Source organism: Trachymyrmex cornetzi, unplaced genomic scaffold (assembly GCF_001594075.2).
Source record: "Trachymyrmex cornetzi isolate Tcor2-1 unplaced genomic scaffold, Tcor1.1 scaffold57, whole genome shotgun sequence".
Classification (NCBI taxonomy): Eukaryota; Metazoa; Arthropoda; class Insecta; order Hymenoptera; family Formicidae; genus Trachymyrmex; species Trachymyrmex cornetzi.
Genome location: NW_017299882.1, coordinates 1,429,779 through 1,446,761, shown reverse-complemented (window position 1 = coordinate 1,446,761; position 16,983 = coordinate 1,429,779). Strand labels below are relative to the sequence as shown.

The following is a 16,983-nucleotide window of genomic DNA, read 5'->3' as shown; positions in this document are numbered from 1 at the left end:
CCGCCCTCGACATGTAGATTACGCGTGTTACAAAAAGCCTTCTGTTAACCGACTTCCGTTTGTACCCGACTACTTTGTCACCGTAATTGCACCAAAGTGTGTACAGCACTCGCACGCACCGAATTTCTGATTGCAGAATTCCGGTTCGGCACCACCCGTTGCCATCAACAGCCCCGGCGAGCCGAGATTCATCACTTTTTATCAGGCGTTAGAGTCGGCTAGCATAAGAAATGAAAATTTGGGCGCGGAAGACGTGTCTCAGCGGCAAAGACTAACTGGCGTGGTAACGAAGGTAGACCCTAACGCTACTGTACCTAACGGCGCCAGTAACGACATTGCTAACAACAATGACACCATCGCTCCATCAATCACCGCGACTACTACAACATCCTCCCCAGATATCACTACCGTAGACCCTACCACTGCCGTACAGTCGGCAAACAATTCGCTCGCTTCGATATTAGGTGCCGAGAATAGTACCAATGGTAGTCCGGAAACCACCACGACGGTACAAACCCCCGCAAATCCGGACATAAACGGAGGAGAAACAACTCCAGTCCCCACCTCGGAAACGCCCGGGACCACCGTCCCTGTTAACACGATAACGAACATATCACCATCCACCACTACTGAAACTGCCACGTCGACAAGCATCGCCGATATAACTTTGGCAGCAGAATCCTCCACAGAATCAGTTCCTAACGACGTTCAATCCACTGAACTGAGCACTAAAACCACGGAAGTAGCAACGCTACCCATCACTGAAACAGTGAACGCAAGAGTATCCATGCCAGCTTCTCAAAGTCTGCAAATGGCGAACGATACATCGGATACAACAATACCACCCCCAATCACCAAGAGCTTTACCGTGATGCCACCGGAAGCGACCACTATACTCGCAATGAACGACACGTCGGAGAGTGTTGAGACAAATACCGTGCAACAATCTGAGGAAACGACGCCTCGCCTAACAGAAACAACCATCATAACCGAGGATATAGAGACAAATACCATACAGCAGTCTGACACGACGGATCCGTCTCAAACAACAGAAATTACGAGCACTCCTGAGCCAACCACGACCGAAGAGATTTCAAATGACGTAATCGAAATTCGTGCGACAGCGGTACCCGCTTTCTCAACTACATACCGCACACGATTAGTTGATTACGCACAAGATATTCTATCACTTTTATCGCAAAAGGAGATTACGACAATTAACACACCGATCCAAAGACCTATCGCTACGACGACCGTCTCTCCCGAGCTGTCCAATACGATACCGGATTCATCGTCAACAAATACAGATAGCCCGGCGCAACCGGAAGAGACGACTACCATACGAATAGATGGACCGGGTAACGACGAAACGACGGAGTCGTTCGATGTAGAGTTCGTGTCGATCACGACGGACGGATCAGAAGAGACCAATCGAAACACAGTAGGTGTGAATACTATGCTTCAGGGTCAATCTAACGACCAAGGGATAAACTCACAGAATACACTGGACTCGAATACAGCAACGGAACAAACATTTTCGAGTATCGTAGGCAACGAGCGCAACACGGCGTCAGATCCCGAATTGACAACGACAGCTCAGGATGCGCGAGTTCCAACGACAGATGGAGAAGTTGCGACCACCACGATGACACCGACCTCGCGATTCGTTGAGTCCGTTACAGAGAACGGTTCCCGATCGTCTAATGATACGTTACTCGCTGAGCTAATGACTATCGCGAAGACTCTCTTCACGGAAGCGATGAACGACACGCGACAGTTGGGTCAAACTGACGGCACGGTAGGAAACGATAGAAATCGAACCGTGTTCGTGTTGAATGTCACGTCAGAAGCTACCACTGCACCTTCCGAACTTTCGAAACCTTTAGAAAACATTACCGAACGTATAGACGTCACAACACCCATTGATTTATCCGGAAATGAAAGAGGAGATAATTCTACCCGCGGCCCTGTTTTAGGATCGAATATTTTGTTAGTGGAATCTAACGCGCGACCCACCGATGTAGATGATGTTACCACAATGTCCCTTTCGCAGATGAAGACCGGAATATCAAACATCACTACGGTTACGGCCAGCATGAGTTCTGAACTAACTACTAATACGCCTGACTCACAATTATCTAATCCGATTGAATCATCCAGTAACAATACTGAACAACAAACTATTACGACAGTTTCAAATAACGAGACTCAGTTGTTGAATCGGTTATTAGAATTCGCTACCAATAATCCTTTAGCGAACTCTGTTACCGCGAATACAGAGGCAATGCTGTCCACGTCTGACGTAAACAATTCCACGACGTCGGACATGGTAACAGAATTAACCACTAGTGTAGCTATGACGGAAATAAACGTTGTACAAACGAACGCCGTAGATACCACTAATCAGACACCGGTACCCACCACGATAATGCCTGCATCTGACCTACAGGTTACAAACGACCAATCCCTCATAGTAAATGCATCGGATATCACTACAACACTTCCAATGGTATCCGATACGAGCGATACTCAGCCATTTGATACAGAACCTCCCATCACGGAATCAGTTCGTAACTTAGTAGGCTTCACCGACACTACTACTAATCAACTCAACGACATAACAACAAACGCCCCTCAAATGCTAACCGATCTCGTAAGCGAGATGCCAAATTTTATTGCCCGTTTACAGGATACAACGTCAACAACAACCGCCCAAGGGACGGCTGGTTCGAGAATCATCCAACCCGAGCAAACGACCGAAACCATCATCACTACCATCACCACCGTTCCTAACATCACAACATCTTCAACCGCATCAACAACCGATTCCACCACATCCCCCATATCCTCTACCAATGCATCAATCATCCCATCCTCATCAGTTGAATCAACCATAGCAACCACGACAACGGAGACCACGACGACGACGACATCGACAACAACTTTCCGAACGACATCAACGGAAGCGTTGTCGCGATCCGAGCTCACTACTACTGTCGAATCGACGTCCGAAATGACGACTACGACTGCCGACATAAACGATAATCTTGTCTCCACTGAGACAACGACTGACACCTCGACTACGCGAGGCACGACGGTTGTGCCGACTGAATCGGAGGATCTGAACATGATATCGAGGATTAATGACGGAGAGGAAACGACGACTACAACAACAACGACGACAAGTGTCGCACCACCCACAAATGGCACAAATAATACGTCAACCACAACAACCACGTCGACGACCGCACGGACTACTGTGCTAAATCGAGTATCACCATTTCCGGCGTCTACACCTTTCCAACCAGGGCCCTATCTGGGACGTTTCGGCGGCAGCCAAATGACTCCACTTCCGAGACCCAGCTCCTCCAAGGCTCCTGTTCGTGACTACTTGATTTATGGTATTTATCCCAACAAGACCATTGTGCGGAAGCGGCCGGAGGACAATGTGATCGACGGCAGAAATGTAGACAGCCCGTACGTGATATTCGGCATCTTTCCGGACGGCAGACTAGTTCGGAAGTTTCCCAACGGAACGATAATACCGGATTCACCCAGGAACCCGGTCGAGGTTGTGTTCACACTTAGAACTACCACTACTACTAACCGACCAGCACCCGGGCCATATTATAACCAGGCTAACCAAGCAGGCGTTTATAACAACCAGTATCAAGTCCCGGTGTACTATAGTAACGGTAGACCCATGGATGACCTGACGAGAGGCGCCCAGAGCCCCGGATCCTTTGATTTTGGACTTATTGGTAATGCGATCGGCGTTACCCCTGGAGGCCCCAATTTCACGGGACCATTTGGTCCCCCTGCTAGCGTCCCAAGCACAAACAAAATGGTATCTTTATCTCATCTCTTCATCAAAATCATACTTTATACGTGCAATGAATTTGATCAAGAATCAAATCGCGATTGAGAAACGAGTCGCGTTTCCTGGCTCTTTAGACATTTAGAAATCGTTACCACGCGAAAGTAACTTGAAGTGGTTTAACATTAATAGAAATCAGAATTTTATTAGAATAACTACCTAAATTTTATTTACAATTTTTATACTTTTCGAAAAATTGCAAATTTAATTTCTTCAATTTTTAAAAGCTATCGTTATTTTATAGTACACATTTTATAGAATGTAAATATTCATCCAGTTCGCGGTTACAGCCTGAAATTTTTTAAAATTATATTTGAGTACAAAATTATATTAATATTAATAAGAAAAATTATATTAATATTAATAAAAAGCAGATAATCTCATGCTTAGCGAAATGCGGATATTCATGTAACGGTCAGCATTTCTAATTCTTTTTATTCCTGTTGAACGTAAAGTAAAGTTTCATAACACACTCTCTTTCTGTCACTCGCTGGATAATTATTATGTAATATAGATTAACAATTCAGTTTCTTGGCATAACTTTATAACTTGTCTTCGTAGCTTCTCTTTGACAGACTTTCTTCTCATAATATACATGCTTTACATTTTCGTAATTTTAATGAAATGCAATTTAATACTTTTTTCCAGGTCAAAAATATCGAATGCTGTACAACGGCTGTACACAGAGTATCGTTGTAAATTTGTAAATAGTTGTGACAATTTATAGCACTCTTGTTCGCCCATTTGCACTTTGAAAATTTTTTTACGCACTGTACCTTTTGTTAGATGTAGCATACACAACCTGACGTTTCACTTGTATTAAATATTTGATATATTTCATAATACATAAAAAATATTTTATAAAAATTTATTATTTTACAGATTTTGTCATCTAACGAGCACGACATGTGTTATACCACGGTTAAAAAGAAATTATTTTTATTATTCTCCTGAATTTTTTTTATTAGAGCTGTGTTCAAATATTTTTATATTTTACGTTAAAATAAACTGTATAGATGAATATACATTTTTACCATTACGGAACTTATTACGGTCTCTAATCTCAGATAAATTTATTAAAAAAACAATACTTTGTTCTTAAAAATTACAAAATACGTTTTAAATCTTCATTATAAATTCATATAATTAGATACTTAAATAAAATAAAATTTTATGATATTAAAAACTAAAAGAATTGAAGGTATTATGAAAATATCTACTAAAAAGTATTAAAAGGCATAAAAGTTTTATATATTTTTATTTCATAGCAAATGACACGATCGCACCAATCTTGTTCCCTTCGTAATATTTGAAAAATATTGCAAGTTTATGAGCTCTATTTCTATTCACTATATATTAAGGTTTCTGTAGCAACATTATTAAATGCGGCATGTAAATATTTCAGAGCGATATTTTATTAAATTCTCAAATGGGTACGTTGCCGAACTCATTCGGTAATCAGAGGCCAAGTAGCAGTCAAGTACAAGGCCCTCCAAGGATCATCCAGGATCGTGAAAGAAACGAAGCTTCTCGGAAAAGAGTGACGTCTGGTCAAAACAGCGCTGTATATATCGGACAGGTAGTACACAAAATCACATTATGTAATTACTTACTAAAGGAGAAAACACTTGAAAGCGCAATCATAAATATTTCAGGATAAATTTATTAATTATCAGATTGATGGTGCACCTGATATCAATCCAAAAGTCGTTGATGTAAGAATAAATTCAGTGGCTGTAAGTAATCGAATGATAATTTGATATTTCTTAATGTTGGATTTCTTTTTATTAATAAATTTTCTTACTTCTATTTTGTTAACAACTTGGAAATTAAAAATTACTCACGCTTCTCTTTATTGCTTACTGTAGATGAGTATCTTATTTCATACATTGAATATAGTCTACTACATAAGATGTTATGATACGAGTATCGTATTTTTTAATGACTTACTAAACTAATAAATATTGCCAAAAATGTATAAATAATAGCTACTGTAATAGCTAAATAATAGATAAATAATAGATAGTCGAAATATAGAAATACAAAATAGAAATAGAATTACAAAGTTACTAAAAAATTTGTTGTCAGACTTCTGTGAACGAAGGCACGGCATCATCTACAGCGTCGAACCCGTCTTTTGAAAATTTACTGAACAATCAATCGGGTGGTAATATAATAACAGCACCTCCTGGTTTTCCTTGGAGAGACCCTCTTGATCAGATATTTGGTATCACTACCAACTCACCTATGCAAACAGCATCTGTGGCATCAAATCAACTAGTGCGTATTACATAAAAATAACAAATATTTAAAAAAATTAAATAATATTATTTAAATATTGTTAAAATATGATTAAATATATATATTAGAAGTTTCTATTAAATAATAGATTTCTCAAAATTGTTACATTTATTTTTAAAAATACTGGATAATAAATAATATTTAAATATTTGTTATACTTTCTGTTTTTTTCATTATATTTTTTATTTATAAATATATTCTCTTTAGGACGAGCCAACCGTAAACAATGCACCGATTGTGTCACGTGTAAATTCCATGGTGGAAGTTTTCACACCAATCGTGAGCACTGCAGTAACATCTCCATTCCCAATCACTACAACTACTGCTAGTACTACTACACCTACTACACCTACTACTACTGTCAGTACCACCACTCCTACTACTACTACCAGTACTACCACTCCTACTACTACTAGTACTACTACACCTACTACTACTACTGTCAGTACCACCACTCCTACTACTACTACTACCAGCACTACCACTCCTACTACTACTAGTACTACTACAACGCCGGCACCAACAACAACCGCAACAACGACTACTGCCGCTACTACTACTACCACCACCACCACCACAACTACCACAACTACTACTTCAACAACGACTCCTGCAACGACCACAAGTCAAACGACAACGCCAGGTACATTTATTATTTTCCTCCTACTGAAAAAATTTCGCTAAAATTATTCCACGTTTTGAAAATTTTCAGAAAAATTTTAATTTAATTTCAGCGATGTTTAGCTGACAAATTCATTTTCAGCAAGATTTCAAAGAAATTTCAAGAAATTTTCAGCAATTTCGCTTGAATGTTTCAAAACGTGGAATAATCTCGGCGAAATTTTTTTACCAGAGCTGGCTGGTAAAAAAGCCGCTTCTTTCATAAACTTCTTTCATATACTTACTATATCGTATACAATTATCGTAAACAGCAAGTATAGGATCAGTTCCACCGTCAACTACCGCATCGACAATATCTATGAATAACATGTTAAGCAGATTACAAGCGAATACGGTGGAGAATCCCTTTGGTAGCACGTACGGGGATTTGGCTTTCCTGAATTCATTGGTAAATTTCATTTGTTTTCAATTTATATTAGAAATGTTCTCAAATAGCAAACAGACGTTTTGTCGTCATTTTGACGTTAAAATAGCAATAAATGATGTTAGCTTGTTGCCTGATTTCTGCCTTTAAATATCGAGAAATATTGTAAAATACTTGTGTAATGTAATGAACTATATAAATTAATATAACAAATAATTCTTTATACTTTTTATAGTTACAAAATAACAACAATGTTAAATCCACTACGCCGAAAACGTTAAGTGATGTAGAGCAATTATTAGCAAACAGGGTGAGCAAAATGAACATTAACATTTATAATAAATATAAGTATGAAAAAGAGAAAATAATAATATTTTTTTCATGAGCACAGTTATTATCTTCCAAATTAATACATAAAATGAACAAAATATTAAATTTTGACTATCAAGTTCGAATCAGAGCGCACTTTACTGAAAAATATATATATTACAAAATTTACATTTATTATTAAGTACCAAAATCCGTTTTGACCAAAAATAGAATTCTTTAATTTTTATAATAAATTCTTTCATCTAATACTTATATATTTTTTTGTAGATTTTATCGCTTGCATTGGCTAATCCTGGGCCAACGAGATCGCCAAAAGCGATTCAAACCGCGAATTCGAATGCGAATGTGAATGTAATTAAGAATCCATCAAAGAGCACTTCATTCGGATTGTCTTCCGAACCAATAATAATCGATTTATTACCACTTGCGCCAAGTGTATCCAGCAACACATCACCTACGAAAAAGTACACTGAAACAACCGCGCCGACTAAAGCACCAGTCGTTATCACTGCCAAGCCTAAGACGACAGCCAGACCCAAAACTACCACCCCTCGAGCGTCTGTAGGATTTGGTTCGGGTTTATGGCGAGCGTTGTTTGGCAATAACTTTTTCGACGCGACCACTGCAGCGAGCGCTGCAAAAAGGAAACCCACGATTAAGGTGACTCAAAAACCTGCCAGCTCCACCCAAGCACCAGCGCAGATCATCAAGTCGACACTTACGAATCACGTAATGACCTCGATCAAATCGCCAACGACGCCAAGAAATGTAGATATTTCGGACATTCATGTGGCTTCGAGCACATCGCTCGCAGACAATATCATTTCTGCATCAACGCCAAGTACGATTTCAACTACGCTCTTAAATAATCCTAGATTGAGAGACGTCTCCACGTCCACATATTCACCCGAGGACGACGCGAAATTCTTGGCTGCGCTCCTGCAAGCAGTACAAACGGGTAAATCGTTTCCTTCTTTGTTCTTTTTTAAAGAAATATTTTAATAAACTATACAATTATACAATTACATTTATTTAATTAAAAATTAAAATACAAAATGATATCTCACTAATCAAGCGTTAATTATCTAAAAATGTGTCTTCTTATATATTTTTGAAATTATTAAATTGATTTATATAATTATTTTTACCGACTGTAAAAATAAGACAAAATTTCAAATGAAGAATAATAATCAATTTTTATATAGTTAGTAATGATTATTTCTTATTGTTAGATTTTGAAAATAGATTAATCGCAATTTTAAAATTGTAAATTCAAGAATACAAAGACCATTTTAAAATCCAAGAACAATTTCTATATTTTCCTAAATCGCCGATTTTGACTTTAGATTTTCCGATTATTAGTTTTTATTAATCCGTAATAAATAATATCTTATGGCAGAAACGAGAACGAGTACTTCGGCGACGACACGATTAAGTGAGGATGACGAAGCCTTTTTGAGAGCGATTTTAAATAATCAGGCTAGCATTTCTACCACAACATCGTCATCTACCGAAGTAAATCCTGCTGCTTTGCTGGCTCTACTCTTAAAACAACAAGGAATAGAACCCACAACACCAGCAACGAAACTTAGGGAACAATTACAATTATCAGTGAGTAATATTTCTTTCACGATTCTCTGAAATTCTTTATATAATTTATTGAAAAATATTGATAGACATACATGTAATGTATATCTTTTCGATCAGAGTCAAGGTCTGCTTACGCCAGATGCGATTTCGACCACGACTCGACCAACAACCACTAGATCGACCACCATAGCGAAACAAGTAGTGACATCGAGACCTTCTGTGAGACCAAGACCAACAGAGAATATACTACAGACTACGACATGGGCTCCAAGTTCAACGTATCCGCCTCCTCTCTTCGGAGGAAGTGGATCGGGTAGTGGGCTGGTTACCGCTACTAGAGCCATAGGCAGATTTCTTGGCGCTGCCATTTCGGTAAACATTTTTTTTCATGAAATTTCACTTTCTCAACTAATAAAAAAATTTAATGAAAATTTATTCTATTTCGTTCTGTGTATAACGAAAATAAATACACAAATAAAGTTTTGCAGAGAGTTTGTGTAGATTCAAAAGTTATTTTATAAAAAAAATATTTAAAAGCAATTATCTGGATAATAAATTATAATTAAAAATAAATTATGAAAGCAAATGAAAAATTTTTTTAACCACTTTATCTTCTATATTCTCAGGTTACTATTGTAAAAAATTGTTATTCTATACGTACTGAATTAATTATTTGAAAAGATCATCTCATTGTATTAGTCATTAACATTTTTATTTTGGCTTTTAGGGTGCAGCTCAACAGTTACAATCTTTACTAAGAAATAGTACCAGAAGCGCAGCCGGATAACATTAGAATGGAAAAGGATAATATACATCAATTTTCAATCAACCTGAGAACAAATATCAGGATTGAGATAGTTATTAATTAATATCGTGCTTGCTGTTGAAAGTGCATATAATGGCAACATGGAAGTCGACAAAACGCTAGGAAAGTTCAATCAAGACAACAACAGGAAACTTGCTCAATTATTACGAGAACTATTATGAATAATATAGATGAATAAGTCTCAAAATCATATTTAAAAAAATTTTTTCCTGAAAAAAAAAACCATTTTCGGAATAAACAAATAAAAAAATATTAATATTGAATAAAACATTCTCGATATAAATAGCACTTAAATAATTTTAAATCGACTCGTACAATGTACAAAGGTGTACTCGATGTCTTGACCGAACATTTCTTGTCGATTCCTAATCTAAGAAATGAATATTTCATTCGTTGTTGTTAATTATCACTAAATTTAATACCGATACAATTCTCATTGAAATTCGAAAAAGAAAGTTGATCAAATATACTAATTCATTCCATTTTCTATAGAGTTTACATTTAGATACAAAAACTCATTTTTAATTCAAAAGAATTCGATCCAACAGGAAGCCGAAGATATATCGTTGAATAAATTTTTCTTTCTCGATATTTCTTGAGATAATCTTGTGACAAGATGTTCAGTGATAATTCGCAACGACGATTTCGAACGTCGAAACAATCCTAAAACTTTGCAAACATTTCCAAAGTAAGCCTATCGACTTTCCTCCTGGTGTACTTGTGGAGATGTTTGTAACGATCATTATAATTAAGATAATATACTAGCGCGACGCTTTTCATATCGTTACTTGTGTGCTCTATTGATGTGTCTTGTCTCTATGGTTTTCTTCTTATTTTTCTACTGTCCTTTCGGTTAAACGGTGAATGTGCTCAGTGGATTGTTAACGTCTTAATACTTTGCATGTGAATGACTCTGCGAAAGATTGTATTTAGCAAGTTAACTTCGTGACAGATAATTTAAATTTTTTAAGTCTACCTGTGAGAAGTTAAATAATTGTAATAGACACTGAACTGTGCGCATCATTTGTATGCAAAGTTTTAAATGAAAAATTGTATATGTTTCGATCAATACTTTTGCAATTTCAGAAGAGAGCTCTTACTTCTTCGACATCTCGCCTTGCATCCGCGTATCAATATATCATACGCAAATTGTACATTATTAAATTAAATTGTTTTTAGAGAGAAAGGGAGCGTAACATAATTACGATTTTTTAATGTAGGGAGGGAGTGCAACGTAATAGTATTTTTTAATGTATGTGAATAATGTTACAGAGCGATTGAGAGAGAAAGATTAAGAATGGGGCAAAACCAACTGGTTTATTTTGAGCAATTTTTTTTTAGGCAACTGAAAGATTTAAATGACATCATAAATATTGAAAAATTTTTAGAAATATTCATTTAGAGATATTCTTCAGATGACTTTTAGATGTCATGTTTATTCGATCGGAAAGAGAAAGTCATTTTGATGTCGTCCCCATTCTGATAGTTCGGTATGTTTCGTAATTGATAAGGTATAGACAAAACTTAATATTTTTTAATATAGACTCTCCACTCAAAATAATGTAATTACTTAGATGTTTTTAATGTAAGTAGGTATTAGAGATTTTATTTAATAAATTTTTAATTTCCAATTCTCAATAGTTTTACAGCAATTGAGCTGTAAAATGTTCTTTTTTTATAGGTATGTATAGAAAGAAAACTCGACATATGCGTCAAAATAATGTATGACATTACTTTATAGTCTTTTAATTAGAAGCCTCGTTAGCACGAAATAATTGTCATTCCTTGTAATACTACATTACATTAATGTACATATTTGAGTGACGAGCTCGGCTCAAAATTAATCTACAATCTTAATTCAATCATTTAACATGTTAGTATATTATATTAAAACTGTACGATAATTATAATTCGATGCTGTTCTGAAAAATTAAGCGAAAAATTTTTTCTATGCTTATTGAAATCCGCAAATATAAAACTGTAGATTTATGGAGCTGTGAATGCATGGACCTATTATGTGCATGCAGACAAAAAATATATAAATAAAATATAGACATAAGGCAAATACAATAATAAAAATTTCCAATAATTCAAAATAACAATTGAATTAAAAGGAACATTGGAAGCGCGATAAACGGTATGCAGTTCTATAATGAAAAAATTCTTTAATAACATAATAAGTTAACGATATTGACAATTAAAGTAAGTCATAAAAGTTAACAAACCGGATTTGCGGCTTATTAATTTTTATAACTTTAATTATTAATGTCGTTGATTTATTGAATTATTAAAGGTTTTTATTATAAAACTGCGCACCGTTTATCGCGCAACGTTTTTCCCTTTTTAATTTTATTATTATTTTAAAATATAGAACTTCTGCGGAGAGAGGTAAATTATTGTCTTCTAGAACAAGATAAGCAAGCAATTTCCAGCAACAAAACGCAGCGGTGGGTAATAAAATGCTGCATACTAAAAATGGTTGTGAAGATATTAAAATAAATAATTTTCTATATATATACATATATATATAATTATCTACTCATATCTACTATATATAAACAATACAATTTATCGAAATGGTTTGTTATAAAATTTGTTTAATTGGCTGCGTAAGTAAAATGCCATACATCGCGATATAACTTGACTCATAATTTATTTACTTATACTATATACCGGAAGTTCGTAAGAAAATCAAATAATATTTATGAGCAATAATTATCTTTTTTTCTTATTTAAATCGCATATATATAATTCAGTCCGTTTATATGTTATGATATAGTTACACATCCAGTGTAAGTCTGTACATATGTATAATCGGTTATTCCTATATATTTCATATAGTAATAAACGTAATAAGTTATATCTTCCTAATATTAGTTAACATTACGGCGCCAATTGTATTACAGTTATAAAGTATCTTGATATATAGATGATGCCTTTCTCGCAGTTGCTGTAATATTTATTCAAAATACGCATCGAATGCCTTGTAATTATAATGTACATTTGCATATTAAACAACTTCTCACATTAAACAGATATTACTTTATCAACCCACGATTTAATTGTATATGTGATGCGTAATTGCAAAAGTATTTATTAAAAATGTATGTATCGAACGTTCTTTAATTTTGTGATATACTTGCACATTAAACAACTTCCCCATATTAAACGTATGTTACTTTATTTACATTTGAGCGACGGATACAGAGTAACTTCTATCGAATTGCAGTAATACTAGTTGCTATCATTACTAATAAAAAATAAACGTCACAATGACATGACAGATAATCAATATCGATACGTAATATAATTAAAAATATTTAAGAGAAGTATGACACAATGCAATGCGTATTTCTTAACTTTGTTAAGTTAACGAGCCGGGGCGATAACATGTTAAATCATACAAAATGAATTTTACAGAGACAATAACACAGAAAAAGATTTATTAGATCTATTCCTTCGGATACTGTTTCTCTTAAAAAAAATACATATAATTAATTTGCAATATACGATAGAGCAAATAATTATAGAGCTTAAGCTCTGATACGTCTTTACGTTGCGATTTAGCATATTATTGCCTCAAAATTCTTTAATTATTTAAAATCCTTATACCGCCGTAATCATAGATTTCTAAAAAGAAGATTTATAGAAATCTGTGATCATAACAATGACAAGTGAGGGTTTGATTGTATGTACATAGAGAGGGAGATGAGATAGAATGAATGTAATGAATATAATGTACATAAAACGTATTATAATGCTGCAACTGCACACCGTGATCTCATCAATTCCAGTCTTCACATTTTCTATTGTCTCGTTCTTTCTTTACTCCTATAGTAAATGATTTTCTAATAACGTAAAATACTAACATTATACAATTAGATATACGCGTAGTATGTATTTATTGTGCACTAGCACAGAAAATAATTCGGTAAAAGATGAGTGCTGGTTAAAAGTTGCAATATATTAATCCTTATGAATAAAATGAAATACTGAATTCATCAGAAAACAAATTTTATGCACAATTCTTACAATAAACTAGTGTTTTGGTAATTAATTATTACAAATTACTATATTATATGTAAATTATATACTATACTTTCGACGAAATGGGAGATCATAATAATTCTTCTATTTTGTCGAAAGTATTTCCGACAAAAAATATCACTTTTTATTAATTTTGTCACTTTTTCTATTATTAAATGCGCCAACTCCAAGTATATAAAAAATTTGCTAAAAAATTTGATAAATCATCAGTTCAAATTTCTAGTACCGACTGTTAAATCTCAAATTAAATTTAAAAAAAAACCAATTTCAAATGAATGCAATAAGATAATTTCATTATCTACTTTGCATTCTTAAATTTATTTCACTATATAAATTATTTCTTTGTTACAGGGTTCTAGAATTATTTACGATGTATATTTTGATCTTAACACTGGAATAGCTGCCGCTTTTCTTAAATATACAATATCTGAATTTATGCGTACTTAGTTACGAATAATGATGTTCGCAAATAATATCGAGTTGCCGATTAATTTGTATTAATCTGACACAAATAAATGTACCTTATACATATGAGATAAAAGATAAAAAAGAGAAATGGGTACAACTAAAGTTGACTGTGATGTGCATTTCATGCATCTATCAGCAACATTCAGGTGTACAGTTATAGCATTGAATACAATAAATATATATATATATATATATATATTCCAATTCAAGTTAGGAGTATCCAAGATACTAATCAATCTAAGACTGTCAAAAACGATATTTTCAAATGATCCTAAAAGGATCATTACTGCATTATTTGTACTGCACAGAATATTTCTAGATATACTACAGAGCATACATAGATAAAATTATGTTAATGATCTTCGCAATTTCTCAATAAATCATTCCTCGGTATAACTAACAACATTAGGGAATAATCATAACAAAGTGGGAGATAAAATCGAACGATACAGGCTACATATGTATATCTATGTTAGAACTATGAATATTCAGTTATTTCTCTTATTATTTGCAATAAATCGTTAATCTTAATCAATTATTCATTCTCATGATATATTACTGCTCCTGTACACAATGTCTGACAATATTAGTTTGACATACAACATGTACTAATACATGTGCAAAAGGTAATCTGAGCTACATTAAAACATGAAGAGTTCAGTAGATCATCCTATATTCCAAAGGAATGATTAAAAGAGAGCATGTACAAAGGATTCGTCATTTAGCTTCGAGATCAACATGTACAGGAATATCCTCTACGCAGCTATAATAAAAATAAATTCGTGTGTTAATAAATAAATAACAAACATACATATTATAGAGTGTGATGTTTAGTGGAAGACTGTATTAAGGGTCGATATATAAGAGATTAAACTTTTTGTCTTAAACCTTTTAGAAGCAAGGGTCTCAAGAATACAGTTGAAATATTGGAATTAGAAGTTAGAATTACATTATTACATTGCATTAATAAATGAAAATGATATTATCAATAAATAAGATGACTATGAATGAAGTAATTATATTTTTCATAATAATCATGAATATAAAATGGCAATGGTTATATAATAAAGAATACAAAAACTATAAAAAAATTACCATCAATAAATAGCATAATAAATAAATGTAGAAAGAATATACAGGTGTATGTATAAAACAGACTAGAGTTTGACGATTTAAAAAAAAAATAAACATTGCGCGAAGTATCTTCATAAGACTTTTTTGTGTATCTATTCATCGAATATTGAATATTAATAAATTTTCTGTTTATACATATTTTAATAAAAATGTACAGCAGAAGTATTGATAATATATAAATTAACACAGTAATAAAGCATTCAAGACACTGTCAAGACAAAGAAGCAATAAAATTCCAATTAATTATTCAATGATTAATCTTTTTATGTATAAATTCTAAATAACTATGTAAGTATTGCTACGCTTATAATACGAATTGTCTTAACATAATTTCGCGATGTCTATATAAAAATCTATTAATTTTATTATAAATATTAGCAATTTATTATAGATACTAATCAATTTGTAATAAAAAATAATGGGCAAAATAACAGAATAAGATGATCCGTAATTATTTTTTTATCTGATGTATGATATAGCGATGTTGAATCTTGCAATACTCACAACTGTATCCTTCATTACCCTTAATCTGCAAAGACTTCCGTTTACATAAGAGTGCTGGGCAATATTTTATAATTTTCAAATTAAATAATTTTACATGAGTACACTACAGTGTTAATTTTTACTATAACAAACTGCTAAAATTAGTTTTACTATTTTCTACTTTGGAATACTAAATTCACAAGGCATTTCTAACATATGTGAGCACTTCCAATATATACGAATAATCAGTTACACGAAAAAATAAATCTTTATTTATTTATGATAATATATGATAATCCAAAGCAATAGAAAATTTTAAAAACTTAGGAAAAGAATGACAAAATTTATAAAATTTATATATTTTTTATTTTATAATATAAATTTATAAATTTTCATTACTTTTCGTGAAGAAAATTTGCTCAAGTTAACTTGTGTGTGTGCAAGCTAATTATTTCATTGTAATTATTAAAATCATTGTATTACGACAAAATCTAATCATCTTTTAAATATACTATATATTTAAAAAATAAAAAATCATAGATATATAAGAGCATATAAATTAAATCTATCTTTTATTATTTTTTAGTTTTGATCCCAGAAAAGAAATTAAAATTAATTATTTTAGCAATTGAGAACATTTATTTCATTTTTTTGATTGAACAGATAAAATTAACTTGACGTTCATATTAATGTATAGTATGACTAAAAATTCGGAGTATATTTATTAATAAATAAAATTAGATGAAAATTGTAATGCAATACTACTGATACAAAATACAACATATTAGCATACGCTGATCACGGTACTTTGTCAATAATTGCAGAAATGTTACGTAGAAGATGTTCGAACTTTTTGATTACCTTGTGATAACTTTATAGTAT

General features: G+C 33.4%; 1 protein-coding gene across 5 annotated transcripts in view; it reads left to right on the top strand.

The window, feature by feature from the left end:
* Positions 1-10,182, top strand: part of LOC108766132 (mucin-17) — a 37,865-nt gene extending 27,683 nt beyond the window's left edge. For 2 of the 5 annotated variants that reach the window (XM_018515220.1, XM_018515223.1), the window contains exons 8-18: positions 137-3,847; positions 5,283-5,456; positions 5,533-5,613; positions 5,966-6,157; positions 6,386-6,821; positions 7,111-7,247; positions 7,459-7,533; positions 7,821-8,511; positions 8,950-9,164; positions 9,261-9,515; positions 9,871-10,182. In XM_018515220.1, the coding sequence (XP_018370722.1) occupies positions 137-3,847; positions 5,283-5,456; positions 5,533-5,613; positions 5,966-6,157; positions 6,386-6,821; positions 7,111-7,247; positions 7,459-7,533; positions 7,821-8,511; positions 8,950-9,164; positions 9,261-9,515; positions 9,871-9,930 (6,027 nt within the window). In that variant the 3' untranslated portion in view covers positions 9,931-10,182. The remainder of the gene's footprint in view (positions 1-136; positions 3,848-5,282; positions 5,457-5,532; positions 5,614-5,965; positions 6,158-6,385; positions 6,822-7,110; positions 7,248-7,458; positions 7,534-7,820; positions 8,512-8,949; positions 9,165-9,260; positions 9,516-9,870) is intronic. The other 3 variants (XM_018515225.1, XM_018515224.1, XM_018515221.1) reach the window with 3 other exon arrangements.
* The last annotated feature ends 6,801 nt before the right edge of the window (positions 10,183-16,983 follow it).